This window comes from Ailuropoda melanoleuca, chromosome 11 (assembly GCF_002007445.2).
Source record: "Ailuropoda melanoleuca isolate Jingjing chromosome 11, ASM200744v2, whole genome shotgun sequence".
Classification (NCBI taxonomy): domain Eukaryota; kingdom Metazoa; phylum Chordata; class Mammalia; order Carnivora; family Ursidae; genus Ailuropoda; species Ailuropoda melanoleuca.
This window is the reverse complement of record NC_048228.1, coordinates 108,613,448-108,636,484: the sequence shown is the minus strand read 5'-3', so window position 1 is coordinate 108,636,484 and position 23,037 is coordinate 108,613,448. Positions and strand designations below refer to the sequence as shown.

The window sequence follows — 23,037 nt, the reverse complement described above, 5'->3', positions numbered from 1 at the left end:
AGACGTCATCCTTGCCTTGGAGAGACTGTCTATGGGAACTCGCAATCACGGTGGTCTAGCAGGTGGGCTCGGTGTTGTTACAGTGTGTCACAGAGGCGTGAGCTGGCAGGGCCCACGTCTGACAGTCCTGGTGAGTGCTTATGAGGTGGAATGGAAGGTTGAACTTGAACATTGTTGTATTCAGAGGTAAAGCAGTTTTTCCAGGAACCAGTTTTCACGAGGTGTACTTGTTTGGCCTTCCCCAAAGATTGTCACAGTGTCTAAAGTTTAACTTAAAAGGTAAACAAAAACGTAGGTTGATTAATACAGCCTGTACTGTAGCCAGCATCAGGGAAGCCCTGTTTAAGTGTTCAGTATATTAACACCGGGTAACCATTCCCAGATCAAAAGACAGCAGCACCGGGGCGGGCGCCTGGTGAGCTCAGTGGGTAGAGCATGAGACCCTTGACCTCAGGGTTGTGAGTTCAAGCCACACGTTGAGTGTGGACCTACTTCAGAACAAACAAAACACTCCAGCAGCACCTCAGGCCCCCCTGTACCACTTTTGGGTACTTAACCCATCGCAGGGTGACCACTGTCCTTTCTTCGTCTTCTTCTTCTTTTTTTTTTAATTATTATGTTCAATCAGGCAGCATATAGTACATCATTAGTTTTTGATGTGTCCTATCTTCTAACAGCAGACATTGGTTTTACCTCTTTTTGTCCTTTTTATGAGTGGAACGATGCAGTGTGTTCTTTCCCATTTGGTTTCTTTGACTCAGCGTCCTGTCTGTGAGATTCACCCCAATGTCGCCCCTGGTACTGGAGTATTTGCTCTGATTCCGGGACCCTAGTCTGTCGTGTGGGGTTCCTCAGTTGGCCCACTCAAGTGTTGCTGGCTCTTTCTGATCTGGGGCTGTTAGTGCTGCTTTGAGAGTTTTGGTGACCATCCTTGTGTCTCTGCTGGCATGCAGCTAGGGGTTGTGTGTGTGTGCGTGCCCAGCTTTTCTAGTGGTTTCCACACAGTTTTCCAAAGTGACACTGTCGAGATCTGGAATGGTGATTGTCTTTCCGTCTCTTTGGCCCCTAGGGTTACAGAACTGGCTACCCCTACCGATACCCTGCTCTGAGAGAGAAATCTAAAAAACACAGCGATGTGGAGGCTCCTGCCAGTGTCACAGGTTACCCCTTCGCGGGTGACGGGGACCCGGGCACTTGCTCCCCTCTCAGACACAGTTTTCAGAAGCAGCAGCGGGAGAAGACAAGATGGCTGAGCTCTGGCCGGGGCGACGATGCTTCTGAGGAGGGGCAGAACGGAAGCAGCCCCAAGTCGAAGACTAAGGTGTGGACGAACGTTACACACGATCGCGTGAAACCCTTGCTGCAGTCTCTCTCGTCCGGTGTCTGCGTGCCAAGCTGTATTACCAACTGCTTGGTCTGTGCCTACTTACTGTTCATAGTTAGATGACGTAGAGCAAGTTGGGTAGCTGGGGCTTCGGAGGCTTTGGGAACCCAGCCCCTCTGACCCGGATTGAAAGCTAACCCCCTTCAGTAACCTTCTTTTAGCCTCAACCAGAATCTGCTCTATGCATCAGCTGTAATTCAAGTAAATCTGTCTGCTTGAAACTGCTTAAGATCTGTCCTTGGTCTTGTGGTAGCAGAGAAACTAAGTAACTTATGTGTGCTAACCTGCAAGTCGGAGCTGCCATTTAATTCAAATTGTGCTCAAGGAATCTTAAAACTTCTTGACAAAACAGTAGTTCAGTCTTGAGCTGTGATTGTGTTGTAATCTCCAGCGGTTTCTGAAGTCTCTGCAATCTGTGCTTTCAAGTGTTGTTTTCTTAAGCAGTTTTCCCTCGTGTCTCACGGGCGTTTTCTCAGCTGACCTCGTCCTTTCTCGTTCACCTCGGGCCCTGCTTGCTGTCCCAAAGCCTCTGAATGCTCTAAGCCAGCTACCTTGTGCATGGACTGTTGCATGTGAGTAGACGGCCATAGTGGTGAGTCTTGTGACTCCTGCTGGGTATGGCATGACCCAAGTGCAGCGCAGGCCATCTGCAGGCACCAGCGACAGACGCCGCCGGGCGTGCTTTGTGCCAGGAGCGACAAGCACTGCCCTGAGATACTTCCCTGTCCTGGTGCTCACACCCTGTGGGGACCGTCTCCACTACCCCCTCAGGTGGCCGCGGACAGTTCAGCGGCTCCCGTGCCAGAGAGTAGGGAGGCCCCTGGCGCGGGGTCCTGTGAAGAGAGGGGGGCCGGGGCAGACTCCTCTCTGCATGTCGAATTCTGTAGAAGTCCAGGTGACGTAGGTCAGAGGGCCTAAAACAGTGGGCCCCAAGTAAGCAGGCGGGGCCTCCTGTTCCCTTAATAACAGTGTTTTTACTTTATAGATTTATTCCAAAGAAAACAGTTCTGTCTTCCCAGGTGACTCTGGTGAGAGAGCCTCTGTGCTCCTGAGCAGATGGGTCACGTGGGCAGAGACTCTGCGTGAATGTGGCGGGGCTCAGCGTTTGAGCCTGTCTCTCCTCTCTCCTTTGCCCTCCCTCTCTCCCTCCCTCGTTTTGTTTTTCTTTTCCAGTTTGATTTGTTTCGATTTTATTCATTTTACTTGTTAAAGGGAGTGGTCCTAAGAACCAGCTTTCCGCTGCTGATATAAATACATAGTGCTGAGTGGCTGTGATGAGGTTTTCCAAAGCACACGTGTAGTGGCAGCTGTGAGCTGTACTCGCTGTTGGCTTGAGAAAACGTGCCCTCACTTGAGGTGCTTGAGTCAGTGTGCATGCACTCTGGAGGGAGACCTCGTGCAGCGGTTAAGTGTGGGTCCTCACCGTTCTGGAGTAATGCAGACTCCATGCGGTGCTCCCAGGTTGGTATGTGAACTCACAGTCACTGTTCTTAAGTTTCAGACGTGTTCAAGCTTCTGAGGTTATTGGGTTAATGTTTTGACTAAAACCTATTTTTAATAAAAAGCTGGAGTTATTTCTCTCTGAGAAGATAATCGTCAGTGAGTACCTCACAGCTCATGCCCATCCCACACTTCCCTTCACGGTGGCTAAGCATTTGCCAGTTGTGTTGCTTTCTTTAAAGCCTTACGGTTTATGGCTCCCCGACTGCCCCCTGAAAGTACTCTGAAAGGGATAACGTCGCTGGCCTTGTTTTGCTGATCAGTGCCCACCCATGCCTAAGAATTAGAATCTGATGAAAAACCTCGGATTGGATTGGAGATCCAAAAAAACAGCACGTGACAGGCGTGGTGTGCTGCGCTACGCACCGATGACTAAAACAGCCTTCTAACAAGAACTCGTGAGCGCCTCACGTTTGTTGGGGATATTTTGTAACACTCTGAAGTATTAAGTTATATAAAATATTCGACATCACCAAACTCTCCACCAGGCGTCCACTGTGCACACGTTCGCACCGTGATTTTCTGGGGCTGAACGAGCTATGCCGGCAGCACGTTCTAATGCCGTAGTTTATTTCCGTGCCAGACTTCGGTGATGCCCACTCCTGCCTCACGGCGCGGTCCTTCCCTCCACCCGGGTGGCAACATCACATCGCCTTTCATGACCCTGCCATCTCATGCTTCCAGCGGCTTTGGCATTGATGACTCTCAGGGCGGTGAACCAATGTGCTCTGAAGGCCCCCACCCCCCCCCCCCGCCCCGCGCCCCGGCTGGTCTGCGGGAGTCACGGAGCAGAGCTCTGTCGTCAGCCCCTGCCGTGCCTGAGTTCTCCTTGGGGCATTCTGGAGGGCGTGTGCCGGTCGGTCACGACTTTGGTTCCTTTTTGTACATGCCCTGCCCCGATCCCCCTGCTGCGGTGACAGGAGGTGTGGTCATTGGTTCATTCTCTGTGATGTTCATGCATGACCAGGTGTGAGACACGTTGGACAGATTGAGTGCCGTGGTGTCGCGTAGCGTTGTCCCCATTCTGACTTTTTGACTGTTCTTGATATTTGCAGTGGACTAAAGAGGATGGACATAGAACTTCCACCTCTGCTGTCCCTAACCTGTTTGTTCCACTGAACACTAACCCGAAAGAGGTCCAGGAGATGAGGAACAAGGTGCGTACCAGCAGCCGTCAGCCCTCGGTGGAAACAGGAGCGGGCGGAGGCAGTGATGGGTTGGACGGGGTGCGGAGCGCCCTTGCCCTGGCGGAGGGCTTCTGCCGCCACCGCTCCTGTAGCCGAGGCCCTGTCTTCCCACCACGTCTGCTGTCGCACTAACAAGTGTGCTGTGTGAGCAGCAGACAGGCTGGGGCCCCGTGGTTCTTGGACTGAGGCTTGCTCACATAGCCGGGCAGAAGTGGAAGCCAGAGAGCCTGCTTCCGGCGAGAACAGCCTTTGCCCCTGAGCTTCATCCTTCGTTTGTTGAGCTGTGAATGTTTGCTGTATCAGAACACGAGCGCCCGTCCCCCTCCCCCGTGTTCACGGTGTCACTGTATGACGGGCACAAGGGGGATAGTCCCCCTCTTCTTAACCAGTACGGTGAGAGATCTGTGCTTACCACAGCCGTGTAGAAGGTGCAGAAAGTCAGGAATGGCTTAGTCTTCCCCTTAGACTCACGAACGACTCAGCAAGCTGAAGTGGCCCGGTCAGGCAGGGACTGTGGCCATGCAGGTCCATGAGGGGTGGGGCGGAGCACACGTGAGGCTTGGGTGTGGCTCTGGGGCCCCGTAACAGCAGAGTGACTCCAAGTCACAGCCGGGCTTCTCTGTACTGTTGATGTGTGTTTCTCCTTCTTGCATCCTCAGATCCGGGAGCAGAACTTACAGGACATTAAGACAGCTGGCCCCCAGTCCCAGGTTTTGTGTGGTGTAGTGATGGACAGGAGCCTTGTCCAGGTGAGAGCTCAGAATGTCTGACATTAGTGGGTGGCGGCTCTAATGACTGTCTACTCCAAAATTACTCTTGAGTTGGGAGAGAACGACTATGAGGTAAGTATTCTAGGCAACCAGTTACCTCCATGAAAAATCCTCACGATAAGGAATAACCCTGGCACTTTTCCTGAAGTTGTAGATTTAGCATAAGCATGCCCAAGGGCCGTGTACCCCCAGCCCTGCTCCATGCGATGCATGCCCGTGTGACGGCAGCACCCATGCTGCCTGCTTGGGGACTAGATTTGCCCTGGTTTTAGCAGTATACTGGGGAGAATGCTAGAAGAGGGTGGGTTTAATGGCCTTTTTGTTCTTGTGTATATTGCTGCCTGCAATCATGTGCTGCTTGGGCTAAAGTGCTTTCAGAGGGTACCTGTAAATGTGGTCTCCACATTTACATGCCTTTCTGGAGAAGGACTGTTTCCGGCACATAGAAGATAATTGTGTAAGTAGTTATCTCTGAAAATGAAGTTGCCGCCTAATGCTTTAAACACGATGGCAGGGTCAGTAACCGTGTTCCGAATCGGGGCAGCCGTGGTCCTGCTTGTGTGGTCTCTGCTCGCACGTGGCCCCGCCGTCGCCGCTGCTGTCCCCGTGGCTGGCTGTCTCTGCTGCATGCCCTCGGCTGGCTCCGTCCTGTGCTCTCCGTTGATGTTTCAAAGCTGGGCCTGGTGGGCTCTGATGACTCAGTTTACTATTGCAGGACGCACCCCTCTCTGACTGTACGGAAACAATCGAAGGGCTCGAGCTTACAGAGCAGACCTTTAGTCCTGCTAGATCTCTCTCTTTTAGAAAGGTACTCACTGCCCTATCCTCAGCTCCCTCTCAGCACGCGCTGCTCTTCACCCGCCCCCCATCCCTCACTGTCTGCTCTCGCTAGGCACCATCTTAGTTACGGAAGTAGCTTCACCCTGTCTCCCAGTTATCTGTGGGATTGTGCAGAGGTTCTGTTCTGCCTGTTCCTTCATGAAGACATTTGGTATGAGGCTCTTTTCACAATGGCTCTTATCACACGAGGCTGCGGAGGGTGGGCCCATCTTGATGACGTGGCGCCTTTCCGGAGTTCTGCACGTGACTGTGGTTAGTGCACGCTTTTGGGTTTTAGCAAGCCTTTTACAAGATGCGATTGCAAAAGGCTCATGTGGGCAGACTGTGGGCAGTGGCGGCTCTCCCGTGCGGCCTTCTGCCTTTGCTTGCTCAGCTGTGACCGCGCATGCTGTGAATATGGCAACTGGAGGTTGTATGATTGAAAGACATCATTTCAGAGGAAGGGGAATCAGTCAGACAGTTTGTATTGTTGATGAAATATATTTTGTTTTTCCCTTAAAAAACCCTGGATAATTTTTTAAAAGTGTTTCACGGGGGAGAAAGGCCTGAAAATTTGAAGCCCAGAGTTGTCCTCTGCGTACATGCGTACCTGGCGTGTTGGAAGGGGACCGTCCGTGAGCATTTGGGCTGCACTACTTGGGGCCGAGGGCGGGCCGCGGCTGTCTGCCTGTTTCAGGTCTTAGTCACGTTCATGCTTCGTTCAAAGGAAGTTTGAGGGGTGTGTCTCTTTCAATTCATATACCACTGTTGAGATGCAAGTTTCATGTTAGCGATGTTCCAGTTGCCAGAAAGAAGCAGCTCTGTACCGAAGTCTATATATCCCTGTGGGGACTCCCCACCAGTAACATTATTTTGCATACTTCCGTATTAATTTCAGGGGTCCCATTTTTCCTTATCGTTAGAATGTACTTCCAGCTGCCATTCTTGGAGGAGCTCCTCAGAGCAGAGGAGAAAGATGTACTTGTTTTGCATCTCAGTACTTTGGGCTGGAAGCTGTTGTGATCTTGTGAGTTCCTGTTTTTTTTCCTCAGACGTGTGAAGGTGTGCTGTGCACGAGCCCAGGGGTTTCCTGTGCGGAGTGCACCCGTGGCTGCCACCCTGTGGCTCTGTGGGCAGAGCTGGTTGCAACAGTCCTTGCTCGTGGTCCCCCTGGCACGCTGTCACACGCAGTGGGCTCTGCTGGCGCCCTTTCAGGGCTCGCTGGAATGCAGGCTGTGTTGAAAGGGGTCTGTTTGGGCCGGTTCCTCCTCCAGCCCCTGTTCTGGCTTTGCTCTGGCGGTGTCAGACCTGGGTGCGTGCCCCGTCACCTGTGTTTCATGAAGTATAGATGCGGGGCCCCCGAGGCCAGAAGGTCAGAGTCGGTGGGAACGGGATTCCTGGCAATCCCGGTGTCCTCCCCACAGTCTGAGCGCCGTGCTCTGTGAGCGGTGCATCCGGGTAGAGTTAGCCCAGGAAAGTGAGCCCAGGCCAGCGGAGATGCTAGTGTCCCCGTACCTGGGTTCTTCATCCAGCTTGAGTTTTCTCCGCCACCCTCCTTCTGGTGCTCACATTTGCACCCTTGGTCTTTTCCCCACCAACTAAGCATATTTCATTTCTGTGTTGAGAATATGATTCCACACGTGCCCTTGACTGGGGCTGTTGCCACGGCTTTTGTGTGGGGCTCAGAACGCAGACTGAGTTACTCCTCCTACTAGATGGGCGTTGCTGGCCGGCAATGTGAGTCTCTTTGACCAAGTGAAAAGGACTTTGTTAAACGTCCTAAAAATGTCGTCCTTCCAGTGAGGCAGGTACGTGTAGACACTTACCATTTGAGAATCTGAAGAACATGTGTTTGGGACTTGTTGGAGCTCTTGGGAAGGACTTTCCTTTGCTTCCATCTCTCCCTCCCTGGCGATGGATGGTCGTTCACGCAGAGCGTGTTGCCTTCTGACGGAAGAAAGAACTGCGAGCTGTCAGCCACACCCTGATGCTCTGGTTCCAAAAGGAGTCCTGAGCGCCCCCGAAGGCTCTCTTGACTCCAGCCCTGCACCTGTCAGCATGTAGCTTGGGGAAGTCTGAAGCCTTCTGGACTTCATTACTAGTGAATCGAGCTGTTAGACATCAGGTTTATGCTAAGCCTGCCCAGCGCAGCCAGGAACTGTCCTGCAGGGTCTGGGCACTGTGAGCCCCTGTTCTCTGCAACTCTGTGCGCATGGGCTGTGGCCCTTCCACACACCGTGCTGCGTGGTGGACGCGCGAGGGGCCTGGGCCCACCTCGCAGACTTACATGGTGCATTTGGTGTTGAGCACCCAGAAGTGTGTGGCCCGGCACTGAGAACATAAATTTAAATCTGAGTGGGTTTTATGGATGAAAGCCTGATGCTCGGAGAGATCGGGTCACTAGTCCTGTTCGTGTTGCTTGCCAGCTTCCCAGCCAAGTGCAGAAGCAGTTCCTGGGCATCTGGTTTGCTAGGAGCCCCTGTTCTGTGGCTAGAGGTGAGGGAAGCTGCAGGAGCCTCCCCGTGGCCTGCTGGGGAGAGCAGCCGCGTCACAGCCTGGTTTCTTAGCCCAGACTGCTCCGTAGGGGACCTGTTTCCCTCTGCATCCCAAGCCTTGCTCCCTCTGTCCCCCAGTCTGTTTAGAGCCCAGGTCTTGGCAGGTGCTTGGCTGTTGGCTGAGGAATTTGGAGGAGGGAGGCCTGGCGGCAGAGGTGGGCTGCGCCTCGAGGGTCACGTGTGTCAGGGCGGGAAGGGCCTTGCTAGTTCGCGGGCGCCTCTGTGGCAGGTGATTCTTGATACTTTATTCATCCCTTGATTTGAACTTTAAAGTGAATGAAAACATTTCTCTCAAACCTCACGTCACCTCGTCATTTTCTCGGCAGTGATACCAGGATGCAAATGCAACTGGCCACGTTGCCGTAGGTTCAGGGAACTGCATGGCCGGGCCGCAGCTGTTGTCAGCCATGCAGGCTACTCTCAAGGAAGCAAAACCGGGGGCTGTGCACAGGAACAGGCGTCAGTGAGTAGCGAGTGGCAGGCAGGGATTCAGTCCCCTGTCCTGGGGAGACAGGGCTGCTTCTGAGTGAAAGGCCAGTTGACCTTGGGTCAGCGTTGGTCAGAAAGAGGGCCCCCCTTGATCATCCAGGTCATCTTGCATCTCGAGGCTCTCTGAGCAAAGGTGCCCAACTCCAGCAGGCCCTTTGCTTCTCTTCCCCGGCCCTGCATCCCTGATGGATCATGGGTGCTCTGGACTGTCCATACCCGGCTTGCTGGGAAGGGGCCCCTTAGCCCAGGCTCCCCAGCCTTTGCCAGGGCAGCAGGTGGCCCAGGTGAGCTGAATTTCCCCAGCACTCAGTCTGGCTCTGTCTCTCGTACACGTTGCTCGGGCATGGTCTCTCTCTGGTGTTCTCCCCTTACTGAGGAGAGTATGGACAGTCCAGGCCTAGCATCAAAATTGTGGATTGTCATATCATGGGTTGTTTTTGGAAGCTCCCATAAAGTAATGGGCATGTATGTGTGTTCTGGTTAACTTTCTCAGAAAATGAACCCAGGGCATTTGGGGGCCAACCAGGCTGGGTGGTGGGGCACAGAGCTGTGCTGGGACATGTAAGTATAGGCTGGACATCACACACCCCAGAGCTGCCTCCCCCCACTGGCTCCCTTCCTCCAGGCCTGCTTCCCCACCCCTAGTGATGGCCCAGCATGGGGCAGCCTCCCTTTGCAGACATGGCATTGACTGCCAGCCACCTTTGTGCTCTGCTTGCTTGCTTTTTCTCTTTCTTTCCTACACGTTCTCGGTTTTCCAAGTTCCTCAGACAAATACTGGTATTTTGGGACTTCTTAAAAAATTTCTCAGTGTTTTGGGATAAGTTCTAGGAGCTAGTTATAAACGAAATACGTAGTTAAAAGAACAGAACTTAATCTGTGAATTTAGAAAGTAAGCAAATCTCCGAGCATACCTTCCCCGACTTGGAATCCTGGATGTTTTCTGATGTCGTGAGGAGGGCAGTTGACTTAAAGAGTTAGCTCTTCCGTCCCTGCCAGGAAGGAGATGGTGTTCTCCCTGAGGTGCTCTGCTCTCTGTGCCCCTGGTGCCTTTGCCTCTGAAGCCTGAAGGACTTTCCTAGCATTTTTTTCTCCTGTTACATTTGTTTTGTAGCTTCAAAGTTGTGTTTCTCTGTCTCCGACCACTGGAGGCTGCAGCTTAGCCTCAGTCTCAGGGCCCAGGGCGAGGCCCAGACAAAGTCTCAGGGTTGTCTGTGTGCTCTGGGAAATCTGCCCACCCTGCCCTGCCTGCAGCCTTGCCCGGGGAGGGGGAGAGTCCCTGCAGGCAGGGCTCCCACAGACTGGGCATCCCTTTTTGTCTGCAGGGGGAGCTGGTGACAGCCTCCAAGGCCATCATTGAGAAGGAGTACCAGCCCCACGTCATCGTGAGCACCACGGGCCCCAACCCCTTCAACACGCTCACCGACAGAGAGCTGGAGGAGTACCGCCGGGAGGTGGAGCGGAAGCAGAAGGGCCCCGAAGGTGAGTGTGCGAGAGTCCTGGGCACGCAGGCACACTCAGCATGGGTGGGACGTGAAGTGAGAGGAGGCGCTCTGCCAGCTCCTTTGTGCCCAGGTGTTGACTGGGGTTGATGACGACAGTCACTTGCATGAAAGATCAGCCTTGTGTTTGGTTAAGACCGGAATGTTATTCCATGCACATTTCCTAGTTCTGGAGGGATTAGAAGGGGAAACACACTAGTGAATGGTCTGCTTAGGAGGGACCAGGAGGCTGTGTTCTACAGCCAGACTGCTCTTTCTGCACAAACCCTGAGGGTCTTCCCGGGCAGGGTGTGATCGCAGGTGGTGTGCTAGCATGGTGACGGCTCCAGCGCATGCCCAGACCGAGTGACGAGTGTGGCTGTGTGCTGGTGCCCCCTTTGTTTCTCTTGGTAACTAACTCACTGACCCAGGAGGTCATATTTTTGTAAAACACAATGGGACTATTTCGTAACAAATGAGAATCAGTGACTAAGAGCCAGAACCTCATGGAGCAAGTGGTTCCAAACTCTAGGTTTTGAAAGTAGATCCAAGAATTTGGAGAACGAATGCAAGAAGCCAGTCTCCCCCTGCCTCTGCCACAAAGGCGTACTTTCCCTGAGCACCATTGGTTGGTTACCAGGAATGCCCTGGGTACAGATACCCCCCAACAAGAAGGTCATGCTGTGTCCTCAGGTCCGTTAAGTTCCAACCCTGGTCTTTGTACTGAAGCCTCCGATCCTGAGCAGGGATCACTCGTCTTCCCCGGCTTGCTCCCTGGGAATCAGCCTTTGGAATGGAAGTCCATGGTGTTCCATGGCCCTGGGTCCTTGGGGGATCCTCCAGGGAATTATGTATTGCTCCTCATAACCTCTGATTTGCTGCAATTTAGGTTTTTTTGGGTCTTGTTTTAGACCAAGTGATGCATTACGTAGATGTTGTTGAAGTTTGAGTTGTATAAAAAACTATTGCTGGATTGTTTCCAGTGTGTGTTACGGCATCACTGCCCGTCACTTTCTGTTAGCTGTGCATTAGGGTTAAGACTTAGCACACATCGCATCAGAGTGAGCCCAGGCTTCCTGTCACATGGGGCTCTGCTTCCGATCATCTCCCCTGAATGGTGCGTGCAGCCCCACAGAGAGCTTTGTCTGCGCTGTCGCCATAAGTCCCTGCCTCAGGGTGGTGTGTGGGCCCGAGCTTTTGGTCCTGCAGGCAAATCCTGATTCCAGAACACACACGTGTGTTTGCCCTTTGGGCCCTTCCACTGTCTGGGAAATCTGGATTACAAGAAAATGTTTTTTGAGTCAAACTGCAAGGCACACAGGGGTTTCCCTCCACCTGAGGGGGGATGTTACAGCCGTTGAGTGTATGGGGCGGTTGTGACCGTGCTCTGTGATCACTGAGCTGTCTGCAGTGTGAGGGCCTGCCAGGGGGCACTACCAGGAGACCCCTGCCTGGTGCTGGCCCTGGGCTTGGGGGGTGCCACACGGCAGCACTCCCCGCAGGAGGAAGGAAGAAAGTCTTGGGTCTTGGGCACCTTTCATGGTTGAGGGAGCTCGTGGGAGATGGAAAGGCCTTTGTTCATAGACACCTGGTTTCAGGAAGGTAGGTTGGCATCTCTATGACATCAGAGGCCCTGCCGATTATAGCTGCTTGTTCAAAATACGAGACGTAGTGATGCCCAGCTGTGAATATAAAAAGTTTAAATGAGGGAAGGAGATTTAAGGAATTAGGATAACATTGGTATGTATTTTTCCCTAAGAGAGAAGTAGATTTGGAAGTTTCTGGGTCCTGCACCCTAGTACCTGCAGTTTTTTCTCTGGCCCTCATCGGCATATTTTACTTCAAAAAATAAAAATATTATAATTGCGAGGTTTAAATTATCGGTAGAAAATGCTGTGCGTAAAAAAAAATGAAAACCAATGCAGTGTTCACGTGACCTCCTTGAGGTGGTGGGTAGGGTGAGAGTACCTAGGACCCTGGGCTGCTGGCTCAGCCCTGGGGAGGGGCTCCTCACTGGAGCACAGGTGGGGACAGACCAGGGGTCACCAGCCCCCGTGTCAGTGTCGGCTCTGGAAGATTCTCTCTGGAATAAGAGTGGAAATCAATTTTGTATCCAAAGTTGTTTGAATCTCTTGAGATTCAGATCCACACCCCAGTCACAGTCGGCCTTCTTTGACCCCTTGGAGAGATGAATACAGCGTGGCCGTGAGCCCTCCCGGTCTCTTGGATGCACCCGAGAATAAGAAGCTTCAGCTGTCCCCCTCGAGGCAGCCGGCCGGGCAGGGCAGGAGGGCCTGCCTGCCTTCGAGGAGCGTGAAGGCTCATGATGTCTGGAGCTCTTTATTTTGCACTTCTCCCTTTCTGTCCACCTGCAGAGCATCTGGATGAGGCCAGAGAACAGAAAGAAAAGAGTCCTCCAGAGCCCCCTGCTGCCCCCCAGACCCCCCCCAGCTCCCCCGTCAAGCTTGAGGAAGGTGAGCTCTGGGGTGGATGCAAGCGTGTGGCTGCCCTGCTGTGGGAGGGTGCATGGCCTTCTGTGGTCCGGCGTCCACCACGAGAGGCAGATTTCGTGTCCTGTCCAGTGGAGGGAGAGCAACTGGGTGTCAGTAGTTGAGCGGACGGTAGGGGGGAGGAGCAAGCATTTGCGTGGAAACCAGCACGACACATGGTTTTGAACTGGCCCATCTCCCTTGCTCCTGTTTTGGTTCTGTCCTGGGTCATTTGAGGCAGCAGATTTAGTAGCGAGACATCAGGACAAGGTGGGAGGACAGACTTCGGGGATTCAATCCCACCTTTGTTTATGATGTCAGTTTTGCCCACTGCTTATGCATTTCTCAAACCTTACTGTGTCCAGATCACCCCTCTGGAAACGTCTTCCATCATGTCTGGGCTGCAGGGCTTCGTGTGACCTGCTATAGTGATCAGTCTGTGCCGAGTGCTGGCCTCCACGGGCCTCTCAGACCACCCACTGCGTGTCTGTGGCGTGTGGCCTGCGTGTCTGTCCCTCGGTCTTACGTGTCGTGCTTCCCCTGCCTGTGGGGAGCCCATGGCTCGCCTTCCTCCCCACTGTTTGTCCACAAGAATGGCTTGGCCATTCTCCTTTGGTAACCCAGTGGCTGTGACTGAATGCCTAGATTCTCTCCCTGTGCTTTTCTCTTCCTGTGGCTGCGTTCCAAACAGGAGGTGGCTGTGCTAGAGAGTACCTCTTACCATAGTAAGTACCGCCGCGGCTGGCCCTCTCCTGCCAGCCAGCGCTCCCTGTGCTTCACCTCATTCTCCTGCTTCTTTGTTGCTTCCTCAGTTCTATTTTCTGTTTTTTTCAAAGTAAAAATAGAGTCCCCCCCCAGTGCCCAGTTCCGCCCTCCTAGGCAGCGGCATCTTGGCCGGGGCTCGGTCGCCGGAGAGCTGGGTGGTGGCAGCCTGCCCCGGGGGCTCCTGGGGACCCAGGCAGTGCCGCTCAGGGCCCTGGGGGTCTCAGGAGTTCCTGAGTGGCCACATGGCCCTGCTCAGCCTGCGACTGCTCGGCGGGGTCACACACACATCCAGACTAGGTTCAGGCTGGGGGGGTGGGGTAGGGATGGATTTTGCCTCGTGCTGCATGCAGGTTGCTTCTTTTGGGATCTTGGCTTAAGCTGAGTGCTTAAGCGTAGTTGGGGATGGGGCAGGAGAGCTCTGTTTGGTGCTCTGTTTTTAATGTGGCGTTTGGTCACATGGTAAAGTTCCCCGGAGACCCCACAGGCCACCTCTGCATGTTCTGCAGGGTGAATGCTGACTTCCTTCTGTCTCCCTAAGTAAGGACAGTTAATTATGGTGGGACAGAAGGTGGCTCAGGGGCCAGCTGGGGTGGCTCCAGCCTCCCAGAGCCGAAGCGCTGAGCGTTTGGGGCCCGGAGCCTCCCTCGGCCGCCCCTCACCTGCACTCCGCTCCGAGCCCCGCCCTGACGCGCGGCTTGGTTTCTCCGTACTAAATGTTTAGTCTTGCCCAAGCAGCCAGTCGCTTTAACTCTGTAGGATGTCATAAAAATCTACAAAACTGGTTTCCCCCTGGTCAGAGTCCGGGTAGAGATCGGGTGATGGGACCTTCCCCGGAAACCCCGCCTTGGGCTGGGTCTTTACAGCTGCTACCTTCTGGCCACTCGTGTTCCCATGTTCGAATGCTGAAGCTGGCCTGCCTTTTGCCCCGTCCCTTACCTTACAGTTCCATTCTCCCGCCTTCAATGGCTTTATTTTGTTTGATGTTGATAGTACACTTGGGGTCTGGGAGTTAACCATCGTTTTCCATGGTTTTCTTCTTGGGGGAGACCAGGTGTTGTGGACCCAAATTTAGGCCTAATTTCAGAACTACTAATGCTGCCCGTAGGCTTCTGGAGCAAACTCCCGTTCAGGTGTTAAGTGCAGAACACCGTCCTAGTGCAGTGCCGCCGGCGTGCCCAGCTCTCTGACTGGGGCGCAGGTCCCAGAACCACGTCTGCGTCTGTCAGCACACTGTCCTCGAGGAGGAGCTGAACCCCCCCCCCCAGGTTGCGTCTCTGTTTTGTACTCTGAGCCACATCCAGCCTTGTAGAGGAGACCTGATTGCAAGTTTCTTGCTCTTGTCGTAGTAAAAGTCCCTAGAGCCCAGCCCGCGGCCCTCTCGGTGCGGGGTGCTGCCTCTCTCTCAGGGCGCCCCGCTCGGGTCCAGAGGCTGCTCTTCAGCCCTGTTTCTCATCCCCCGCCCGCCAGACCTGCCGCAGGAGGCCACCTCTGGAGAGGACAGTGATGCTGCCACCTTCAAGCCGACCCTCCCCGACCTGTCCCCTGATGAGCCTTCAGAAGTGCTCGGCTTCCCCACACTGGAGGAGGGGGGGGAGGGGCTCTGTGAAGCCCACGAGCCTCCCGGCCCCGCCAGGTCCCCTGTGGCCAGCCCTGAGCCAGCTTCGGCTCCGGCAGCGGAAGAGGCCACCTCCCCAGCTGCCGAGGAGGGGGCTGCCGTGGACCCCGGCAGCGATGGGTCTCCGGGCAAGTCCCCTTCCAAGAAGAAGAAGAAATTCCGTACCCCCTCCTTTCTGAAGAAGAGCAAGAAGAGGAGTGACTCCTGAAGGCCCGTCCCGCACACACCGACGCCACCAGACTGCCCGATTGCGTCTTGCGTCCTGTCTTGTGTCATGGAATGCAAAAAGCCCATCCCTCCACGTAGCTAGAGCTCCCCTCAGTGTGACCAAATCCCCACGTAGACCGGTGCTAACCTCGTGTGTGCGTGCAGCAGGCCTCGGCCTCGGGTGCTGGGGGAGATGCGTCTCCGCGGCCCCTCTGCCTCCACCCTCACTGCCTGGACCAGCACCCGTGGGCACGCTCTCCCCCGGGGAAGGTGCGTCCTGGTTCTGGCTGGACCGTTGGAGGCCCTGGCGGCTCTGGCCTTGCCCTCCCTCTCCTCCTGTGGTGCAGTCCCCCGTGCTGTGTGTCTGCTAGGCTCCCCCTCACCCCCACGTCTCAGGTGACTGAATCAGCTTGGAGCTTCCCGCTGGCATTACCTGCTCTGTGATCTCACTTGGGTCGTAGCTACAGAGCCTCAGTCCTGTGAAAGCATTCCTGTGCCCGCCTACGGTCCCGGGCACCCTGACGACCTTTGAGAGCTGGGGACCCAGCAGCAAAGGGGCCCACGTACACCTCACGTGCCCTGTGCATTGTCTGATGGCTCTGAGGCCAGAAACGGGGTTCAGGCCCCCCCCGCTTTCTTACTGGGGTCTCTAGATTCCTGTCATAGAGAAGATACAGTAAGAGGGGGAAGAGTCCTTTCTAGAATTTTCTTTCAGCAGGTTTGCAGTTCATCCTCCATTTTGACCATGAACATGAACGGGCCATTTTTTGCTTTAGTTTTCTCCCTCCGGTCTGCCAGCAGGGCGCGGCTCACTTACTGTGCGGGAGGTTTTGGAGCTGGGGAGGGATCTCCGCTTACTTTAACTCAGCCTGAAAGATACCCTGGTTTTGGTAAAAGGTAGCTCAAGGTAGAAGGGGACCCAGGGGTCCCTCCCTAACTTCTCACACCAGGCGTTTATGGAGCCAGGCCCGGCTGTCCTTGTGGGACATCATAAATTTTCACTGAGATTCCTGAGAAATCACGTGCAGCTGCTTAGCAGAAACTAGTGGGGGACCCATTCCAGGGGCCGCCCAGTGCTGGCCTGGCTAGGTGCCGGCTTGCCTCCTCCCTGGAAGCGGGGAGGGGCCCCTGGTGGACCCGGTGCCAGAGCTGGGCTGGGTTCCGCACGCCTGACTCCAAGCAGGACCTGAGGCTGGCTGCATGGCGCTGACCGCTGCTTTGAGCTTTCTGGAGACTTGCTTTCTCGGTGTATTGTTTTGTTGCCTTGGTGGTGTTCAGGGTCTCCGCTCTCGCCCCGTCCTTCAGTTAACCACGGACTCTAGCCCTTCCTTTTGTCCCACGTATGCAATGACTTTCATTTCACTTTTGTAGTTTATTTTAACTCTTTGTATCACAACATGAAGTTTAGTCGCGTATATGGACACAGACTTGGGAGGATGGGTCCTGTGTCCTTCACTGTAACATGTTTTACTCACAAATAAAATTCTTTAAGCAGTTTCCTTGTCTAAACTTGGAAAGCAGTTTTGCATTTTAAGTCCCTTCCTTTACTTAAGATAGGACTTCCAGAAGTTTGTCTCGAGTCCCAAAAAGAGATCCGTGTGTGTGTGTGTGTGTGTTTTAAGATTTATTTGAGAGAGTGTTGGCGCATGGGGGGGAGGGGCACAGGGGGAGAGAATCTCCAGCAGACTCCCCGCTCTGAGTGCAGAGCCCCATGGAGGGGGTAGGTCCCACGACCCTGAGATCATGACCTGAGCTGATGCTCGACCACCCCCAAGTGTTTATTTCTTGATCAAGCACTGTTGCTCTGCACCGGGGAGGACCCTGCAGCCCAGGACTGCCCTCCCTGAGCCTGCTCCTCCACGGGCTGGGGCAGGACTTGTGATGGGGAGAGCCTGGCACAGAGGCCCCTCCTTCCCGGTTGGCCAGGGTACAGGGCACAGCCCGGGTATCCAGGCCCAGGCTTGGAGGGACCTGCATCCCTCCTTGTCCTCAGCCTTGTGCAGAATGGCAGCAGACTCGGGAAGAGCCTGGGATGCTGCTCAGTGCAGCTCCAAGAGCCTTCTGCTTAAGTTCCTTCTGGTGCCTGGGGGTCTCGGGATGGGGGTGGCGAGGCACAGTGGTGTATTGGAGAGAGGCACTAGATACAAAATAGCTGCTTTATTTTGTCATTCAGAGGCCTGGCCGAGCCTGTGTCGCTGAGAGAAGCCAACAGAAAGCCTGGAAGGTTTTGGAGTCACTGCTCCCAGCCCGACAGGCAGGGCCGTCCACACCTAGGGAGGGGCTGGGAGTGTCTCGGGCCCTCTGGGGCTTCAGGCCCTGGGCTGTCCCGGTCTGGGCCCAGGGGAAGGCGGGGCGGGGTGGGGGGTCACATCCCCGGGCCTCCTCTCCCCCAGCTTGGGTGGGGCTGGCTCAGCTACTCGGCCTTGAGCGCGTGGGCTGGAGGCCTCAGGTTCCACAGGAGCAGGAAGGGGAGCAGGAAGAGGCCAGAGCACACGGTGAAGCAGACCCTGGCCCCTGCCAGCCAGTATACTGTGGAGAGACAGCCTGAGCGGTGACACAGGCCCACCCTGTCCCTGCCGCCCCTCGGCCCCAGGATGGCAGCAGTGCCGGGAGGCCAGAGGGGTAGTGTGGCCCCCTTCCTGGCCTGGCCACTGTGGGGCCCTCACCTGAGGCAGCCACAAGGGGTCCCACCGCCCTGGCCAGGGCGCCCAGGCTCCGCAGTGTGCCCATGATCGTGCCCTTCTGCCCAGGTGAGCCTTGCGGGGAGAAGGGGGAGGAGGCCATCAGGTGCCTGCAGGCCTCCTCCCATCTAGGGGGCCTCCAGCAACGGAAGGGCTTCTCACCATAGTTGGCAACCACAGAGGACAGGCAGGGCACCACGACCGCGGCAGCTGGCGGGAGACACCAGGGAGGTGGAGGTCAGCCCGCAGGAGACACCCGGAGGGCTGTGACCCAGGACTCCTGGCTCTGGGAGGGCCCACTTACCGAAGGAGTAGAGCAGCAGCCCCGAGCCTAGCACAGGCAGCGTGAGCCCCCAGCCGATGAGGAGGAAGGCCGGCACGAGCAGCAAGATGGCCTGTGGGTGGGCATGGCGGAGCTCCAGCAGGGCTCAGGATACAGCCTGCCCCCCCCCACTCCCCGGGGGAGCCCCGTACCCCCTTCACGGCTGCAATCTCCCTGCCAGGACTGATCCTCCGCGCATAGGCACCCTGCACGGTGGCCATGGTGAGGCCGATGAAGAAAAACATCTTTCCCTGCTGCAAGCTGGGAGCGGGGGAGCTTTGAGCACCTCAGTCCTGCTGCCGGCTGCCCGCCCCTGCTCCCCCGGCCAAGTCAGGAGCTGGGATGACGGCCGGTTCTCCATGGTGCACGCGGCCAGGGCAGGAGTCAGCCCTGAAGCCGGGGGGTCAGGCCAGGGAGACGGCAGGGCATTCCCGGGCCAGGTCCTTCGAGGAGCGGGCAGCCCTACCTGCTGAACAGGAAGCGCTGGTGGGCAAGGAAGCTGAGCGTGTACTCCAGGCCCGAGAACAGGAAGAGGTAGAGGAAATACACCAGGCCCAGGCGGCGGAGGTTCCCGAGTCCTGGGGAGCAGTGGGGAAAGGGCCGCCGATAGCTGCGGGAGGCTGGGGCAGCTGGAGGAGGCGACAGTCCCACCCTCATGAGGGAGTGTCTCCTTACTGTCTCCAGCAGGTGGGTCCTGGCCGCGGGCCACGGCCGAGAAACGGAGCAGGGCCAGGGGGCTGAGCAGATCTGCAGCAGCTCGGAACCCGGGGGCGATGGAGGGTGCCTGGGGCAGGGGCAGGACTGGAGGGGCCTGCCAGGTGGCTGGGGAGGGGCATGACCTGAACCTGCTCTGGCCTCCCCTCCCCGTGCTGGGCCTTAGAGGCAGGGGCACCAGGAGAGGGCAGCCCAGCCCCCCCTGGCATCTGGGACTGGCACACAAGCTGGGTATCCCCCCATGCCCACAGAACTGAGCCCCCAGCCCTGGGACCTCTCAGTTCCTTTCTGGGTTCCCCCTTACCCGCTTCTCTGGGGGCAGGGTCTCTGGCAGGAAGCAGAAAATAAACAGCAGGTCCGAGGCAGCGAAGAGCAGGGCAAGCCAGGGTACCGTCTCCGCGGACAGGGAGGCACCAAGCATGGGGCCCAGGGTGAAGCCCAGTGAGAAGGCCACCCCGATGACTGCCTGGGGAGAAGGCCGCCTGAGCCAGACAGGAAGACCCCAGCCAAGGAGTCCCCCAGCCCGCTCATCCCCCATCACCCGCACGCACCATGCCTCGGCTGCGGGTGGAAGGTGAGCCCAGGTCAGCTACGATGGCCGTGGAGAGGCTGACATTCCCCTTGCTGATGCCCCCAATTACCCTGGAGGCCAGGAAGGCCGCGAAGCTCCTTGAGGCGGCCCACACGGCGTACGAGGTGGCCAGACCTGCCTGCCTCAGGGTGGGGTCCACGGGGCAGGTATGGTCACTTGAGGCCAGGAGGGGCCCAGAGTTGGGCCGACAAACCCAGGTTAACACCCCTGGGACCCTGCCCTGTTCTGGAGCATCCAGGGTCCACCTGTGTTCCCAGTGGCCCTTACAGGTGGCAGGAGCAGCTCTGGGAAAGCCTGCCTGGGCCACGGGAGCCACCATTCCCTCAAGCACCACACCCAGGGGGCAATGAGGGGCTCACAGCCAACCCCACTTTCTCCCAGAGGGCTGCCAGGCGGGCGAGAGGAAGCTGCACACTCTCACGCCTTGGGCACCCCCGTACCAGGGACAGCAGCATCACCGGGCGCCTCCCCAGACAGTCTGAGACTGCCCCCGTGAGCGGGGCCAAGAGGAACTGCAGAAAGGAGAAGACCGAGCCAATCAGACCTGGGAAAGAAAGAGGTTTTGGTCACCACGACTCAGTCTGTCCCCAAGGGCCTGATCCCGAGGGGTGGGTCCTGTAATTCCCAAGCCCTGGGCCTCTGGCTGAGGCGCCCTGACCACCAGTGGACACTGCACTTGGAGAGGGGCAGACAGTGCCCAGGAGCAGGAAGGTGGGGACAGGGACTGGGACTGACTGGAGCCCGGGCAGAGACAAGAGTAGAGACAGGATCACAGGGGTCCTAGCATGGGGCTGGGGGTCATACCTCCAAACAGGACGCTGTTGTACCTCTTCTCTGCTGGCATCCCGATCGCTGCGGCAAACCAGTCCACAGCTCGCTGCCATGAGCCATAGAGGGGGTCCTGGGGAACACGGAAGTGTGACAAGGGTGGGGGGCGTGGGCAGCCATCGTGGGGGGAGTCAGGGCACCTCTGGACATGGACATGGGGCAGTCTCACATGGGCGCGGCCGTGGCTCTCCAGCAGCCCTGGCAGCAGGGGCAGCAGCAGAGTGAAGGCCAGGAGGTCCAGCAGGAGGCCAAGGAAGACCACAGTGATCACACGCGTCTCTGGCGCCGTCTGTTGGCGGATGGGTGGGCGCGGGGTGCAGCTCCCTCCAGCTCCCCAGCCCATGATCCCGCCTGGCTGAGAGTGTGTTAGGTCTGCATGAGGCCACCTCTGGCCACCCCAGCGCCGGATGTCTACCCTACACGGGGGGAAACCGAGGCCCCCAGCTCCCGCCATGCGCCCAACCAGACAACAGCCAGCAAGCACCCTAAAGAGAGTGCCTGCCCGCCCTGCTAGCGGGCGGCCGCGACCCAACACAGGGGTCCCCCTGTGCACCCCCTCCCCGACCCCGGGCAGCAGGAAACTCAGGCTGCGGGGTTGCGCAAAGAAACCGCAGTCACTGATACCAACCGTCGCCAGGGGCCGGATGGGGGCATCGCGGCCCCGGGCATCAGCCCATCCCACACAGCCACCCCATGTCCTCGTGCGGAGCGGGCGGGGAAACTGAGGCCCGGGAGGAGGGCGGCCCCGGCGGCGTCCCTGCGCCCCGAACACGATGCCCGCCCAGGAGTCCGGACCCCGGCCCCGAACTCCGCCCCCCGCCCCCCGGGACCCCGCCCCGGAGGGCCCCCGGGGCGGGGCAGTGGGGCGCGCACTGGACGCGGGAGCAGCCCCGCCCTGCACTTGCCGCGGCCGAGCGCTCGGGGCGGACGGACGGACACAGATACACGGACAGACGGACGGATACGGAACGGACCGCCGGGCCCCCTGCCAGGGACGGGGCGTGCGCCGACCACGCCCGCGCCCCGCCCCGGAAAGTGTGGACGGCCGCCTGCTTCCTCTTCCGGCCGGCGCGCGCTCAGGGCGGGCGGGTGTAGAGGCACCGCGGGGCTTCCGCCTGCCGGGCCGCCGCGGCTCCTTCCCGCCGTCTCGCCGCACTTGCGGAGCGCTGCGCCCTGGAGGGCCTCGTGGTGCGGGCCAGCCCCGACCCTGTCCTGCCAGCGGGCGCCTCCGACGTGCCGGCTAGCGGCTGTGACCGCACACACCGTACCCCGGGGGCCCCAGGACAGGCGGGTGAGGGGAAGGGGGACCCCCGACAGCTGCAGCGGGCAGCACGCTGGCCTCTCCTGCTGCCGGCCTGCCTGGTTCCGGGCCGCGGAGGCCCGCCCCTCCTCTCTCCTGACCTCCCCTTCCCCCCACCAGCTCCGCCGTCTGCCCGCATCTCAGCCCTCCTTCCCCCCTACCCCCCGAGTCCCCGCGCCTCTGCCCTCCTCCCTGTGCACCTCCGCCACCTGCCCGCATCTCAGCCCTCCTTCCCCCGCACCTCCTGGCTTCCAAGGTTCCTGAGACTGTCTGCCTCTAATCAAAACCAGTCAGCTCTTCTCCAAAGGACAGGTTTGGGTCATGTTCATTTTCTTCCAGCTGAGCCATGCTGCCCCTTCAGTAGCCTGTGGCTTCCATGCCAGACAGACTGGCCGTGTTAATTTCCTACCTTAGATGGTGGGGGCGGTGGCAGCAGGGCAGAGTTGGGAACACGTCTGCAAACGAATTCATCCAAACGGAACAGCCCTCCTTCTGTCCCTGGCCAGGAGGGTCCCAGCTGGGTTTCATACCATCTTCCACCCCTCGTTCTATATACTCCTCTCTGCAACGGGTAGGGGCAGGGCTGCGATGGCCCAGCTCCAAATATATTTCCAAGAATTCTGTCTGGAGTGGGGTTGGGGGGAAGCCCAGGGTGAGCAAATTGGGGTATGTTCCAGGGATGCAAGATCTAGACTCGGGGCTTTATGGGCTAGTTGTGAGCTCGTCCCATCTGCACCAGATCGAAGAGCAAGGCCTCGGCCCAAGAGCCCAGCATCTGATTTGGTCCTGGGTCCAGGGACTTGGTGAATTCAAACAGCAACAGCTGTGTACCAGCACAGGCCATGTGGTAACAGCAGGCCAGCCTCCCCAGCCGTGAGGTGGGTGTGACATCCTGTGGATATCTGGCAAGTGGGTCTCTGAAGACCCTCAGGGAGGCTGGCTGAGTGTTCCTGCATCTCATTCCCAAGCCCAGGGCTGCTCTGGGCAAGCGCGGCTTGAGCCCCACGCACCCGCAGGGACATTCTGGCCCCGTACCCTGCATCCTGAGTTCCAACACCCCCCTGCTTGTTCAAGGTCAAACTTCCCATTCTCCCTACCACTGTCAGGTCACCCTGTCCCTCAGGATGCCAGAGTCATTCTGGCCAGGCCTCCAATCCCTCTGTGGTCACTGCTGTGGCGGCTGTGTGACCTCAGGGACCGGCTGCTTGGCACAGGCACCAGGGCCACCGTGCAGGGCTGGTCAGCGTGCCGCAGGCTGTGTGACATCGGCCTCCACTGCTGGCCCGGGGAGGGCCAGGCCTCTGCGCTGGGCCCCGTGTCACCTGCATCACCAGATGTT

General features: G+C 57.4%; 2 protein-coding genes across 18 annotated transcripts in view; one reads left to right on the top strand and one right to left on the bottom strand.

The window, feature by feature from the left end:
- Positions 1–16,781, top strand: part of ADD1 (adducin 1) — a 48,637-nt gene extending 31,856 nt beyond the window's left edge. The window contains exons 9-16 of one of the 9 annotated variants that reach the window (XM_019796760.2): positions 1,070–1,414; positions 3,940–4,041; positions 4,731–4,820; positions 5,557–5,649; positions 10,030–10,186; positions 12,561–12,659; positions 13,366–13,399; positions 14,907–15,016. In XM_019796760.2, coding sequence (XP_019652319.1) covers positions 1,070–1,414; positions 3,940–4,041; positions 4,731–4,820; positions 5,557–5,649; positions 10,030–10,186; positions 12,561–12,659; positions 13,366–13,399; position 14,907 — 921 coding nt within the window. In that variant the 3' untranslated portion in view covers positions 14,908–15,016. Of the gene's footprint in view, positions 1–1,069; positions 1,415–3,939; positions 4,042–4,730; positions 4,821–5,556; positions 5,650–10,029; positions 10,187–12,560; positions 12,660–13,365; positions 13,401–14,906 lie in introns of those variants that run through there. The other 8 variants (XM_011221433.3, XM_019796759.2, XM_019796762.2 and 5 more) reach the window with 8 other exon arrangements.
- Positions 16,782–17,398: 617 nt separating this feature from the next.
- MFSD10 (major facilitator superfamily domain containing 10) lies at positions 17,399–21,442 on the bottom strand. Of its 9 annotated transcripts, none has more exons than XM_034672202.1 (13): positions 21,304–21,442; positions 20,568–20,749; positions 20,375–20,471; positions 20,011–20,114; positions 19,530–19,688; positions 19,283–19,444; positions 18,940–19,048; positions 18,731–18,842; positions 18,417–18,525; positions 18,247–18,337; positions 18,105–18,152; positions 17,928–18,017; positions 17,399–17,790 (listed from the first exon to the last, which is right to left on the bottom strand). In XM_034672202.1, exons 2-13 carry the CDS (start codon positions 20,739–20,741, stop codon positions 17,675–17,677), a joined length of 1,371 nt encoding a protein of 456 aa, XP_034528093.1. In that variant the 5' UTR covers positions 20,742–20,749; positions 21,304–21,442; the 3' UTR covers positions 17,399–17,674. The 9 variants fall into 9 exon arrangements, 8 of the variants coding, with proteins under 8 accessions (XP_034528093.1, XP_034528092.1, XP_034528091.1 ...); XM_034672201.1 differs by having other exon boundaries at positions 20,568–20,753; positions 21,304–21,439; XM_034672200.1 differs by having other exon boundaries at positions 20,568–20,814; positions 21,304–21,438.
- Positions 21,443–23,037: the final 1,595 nt, after the last annotated feature.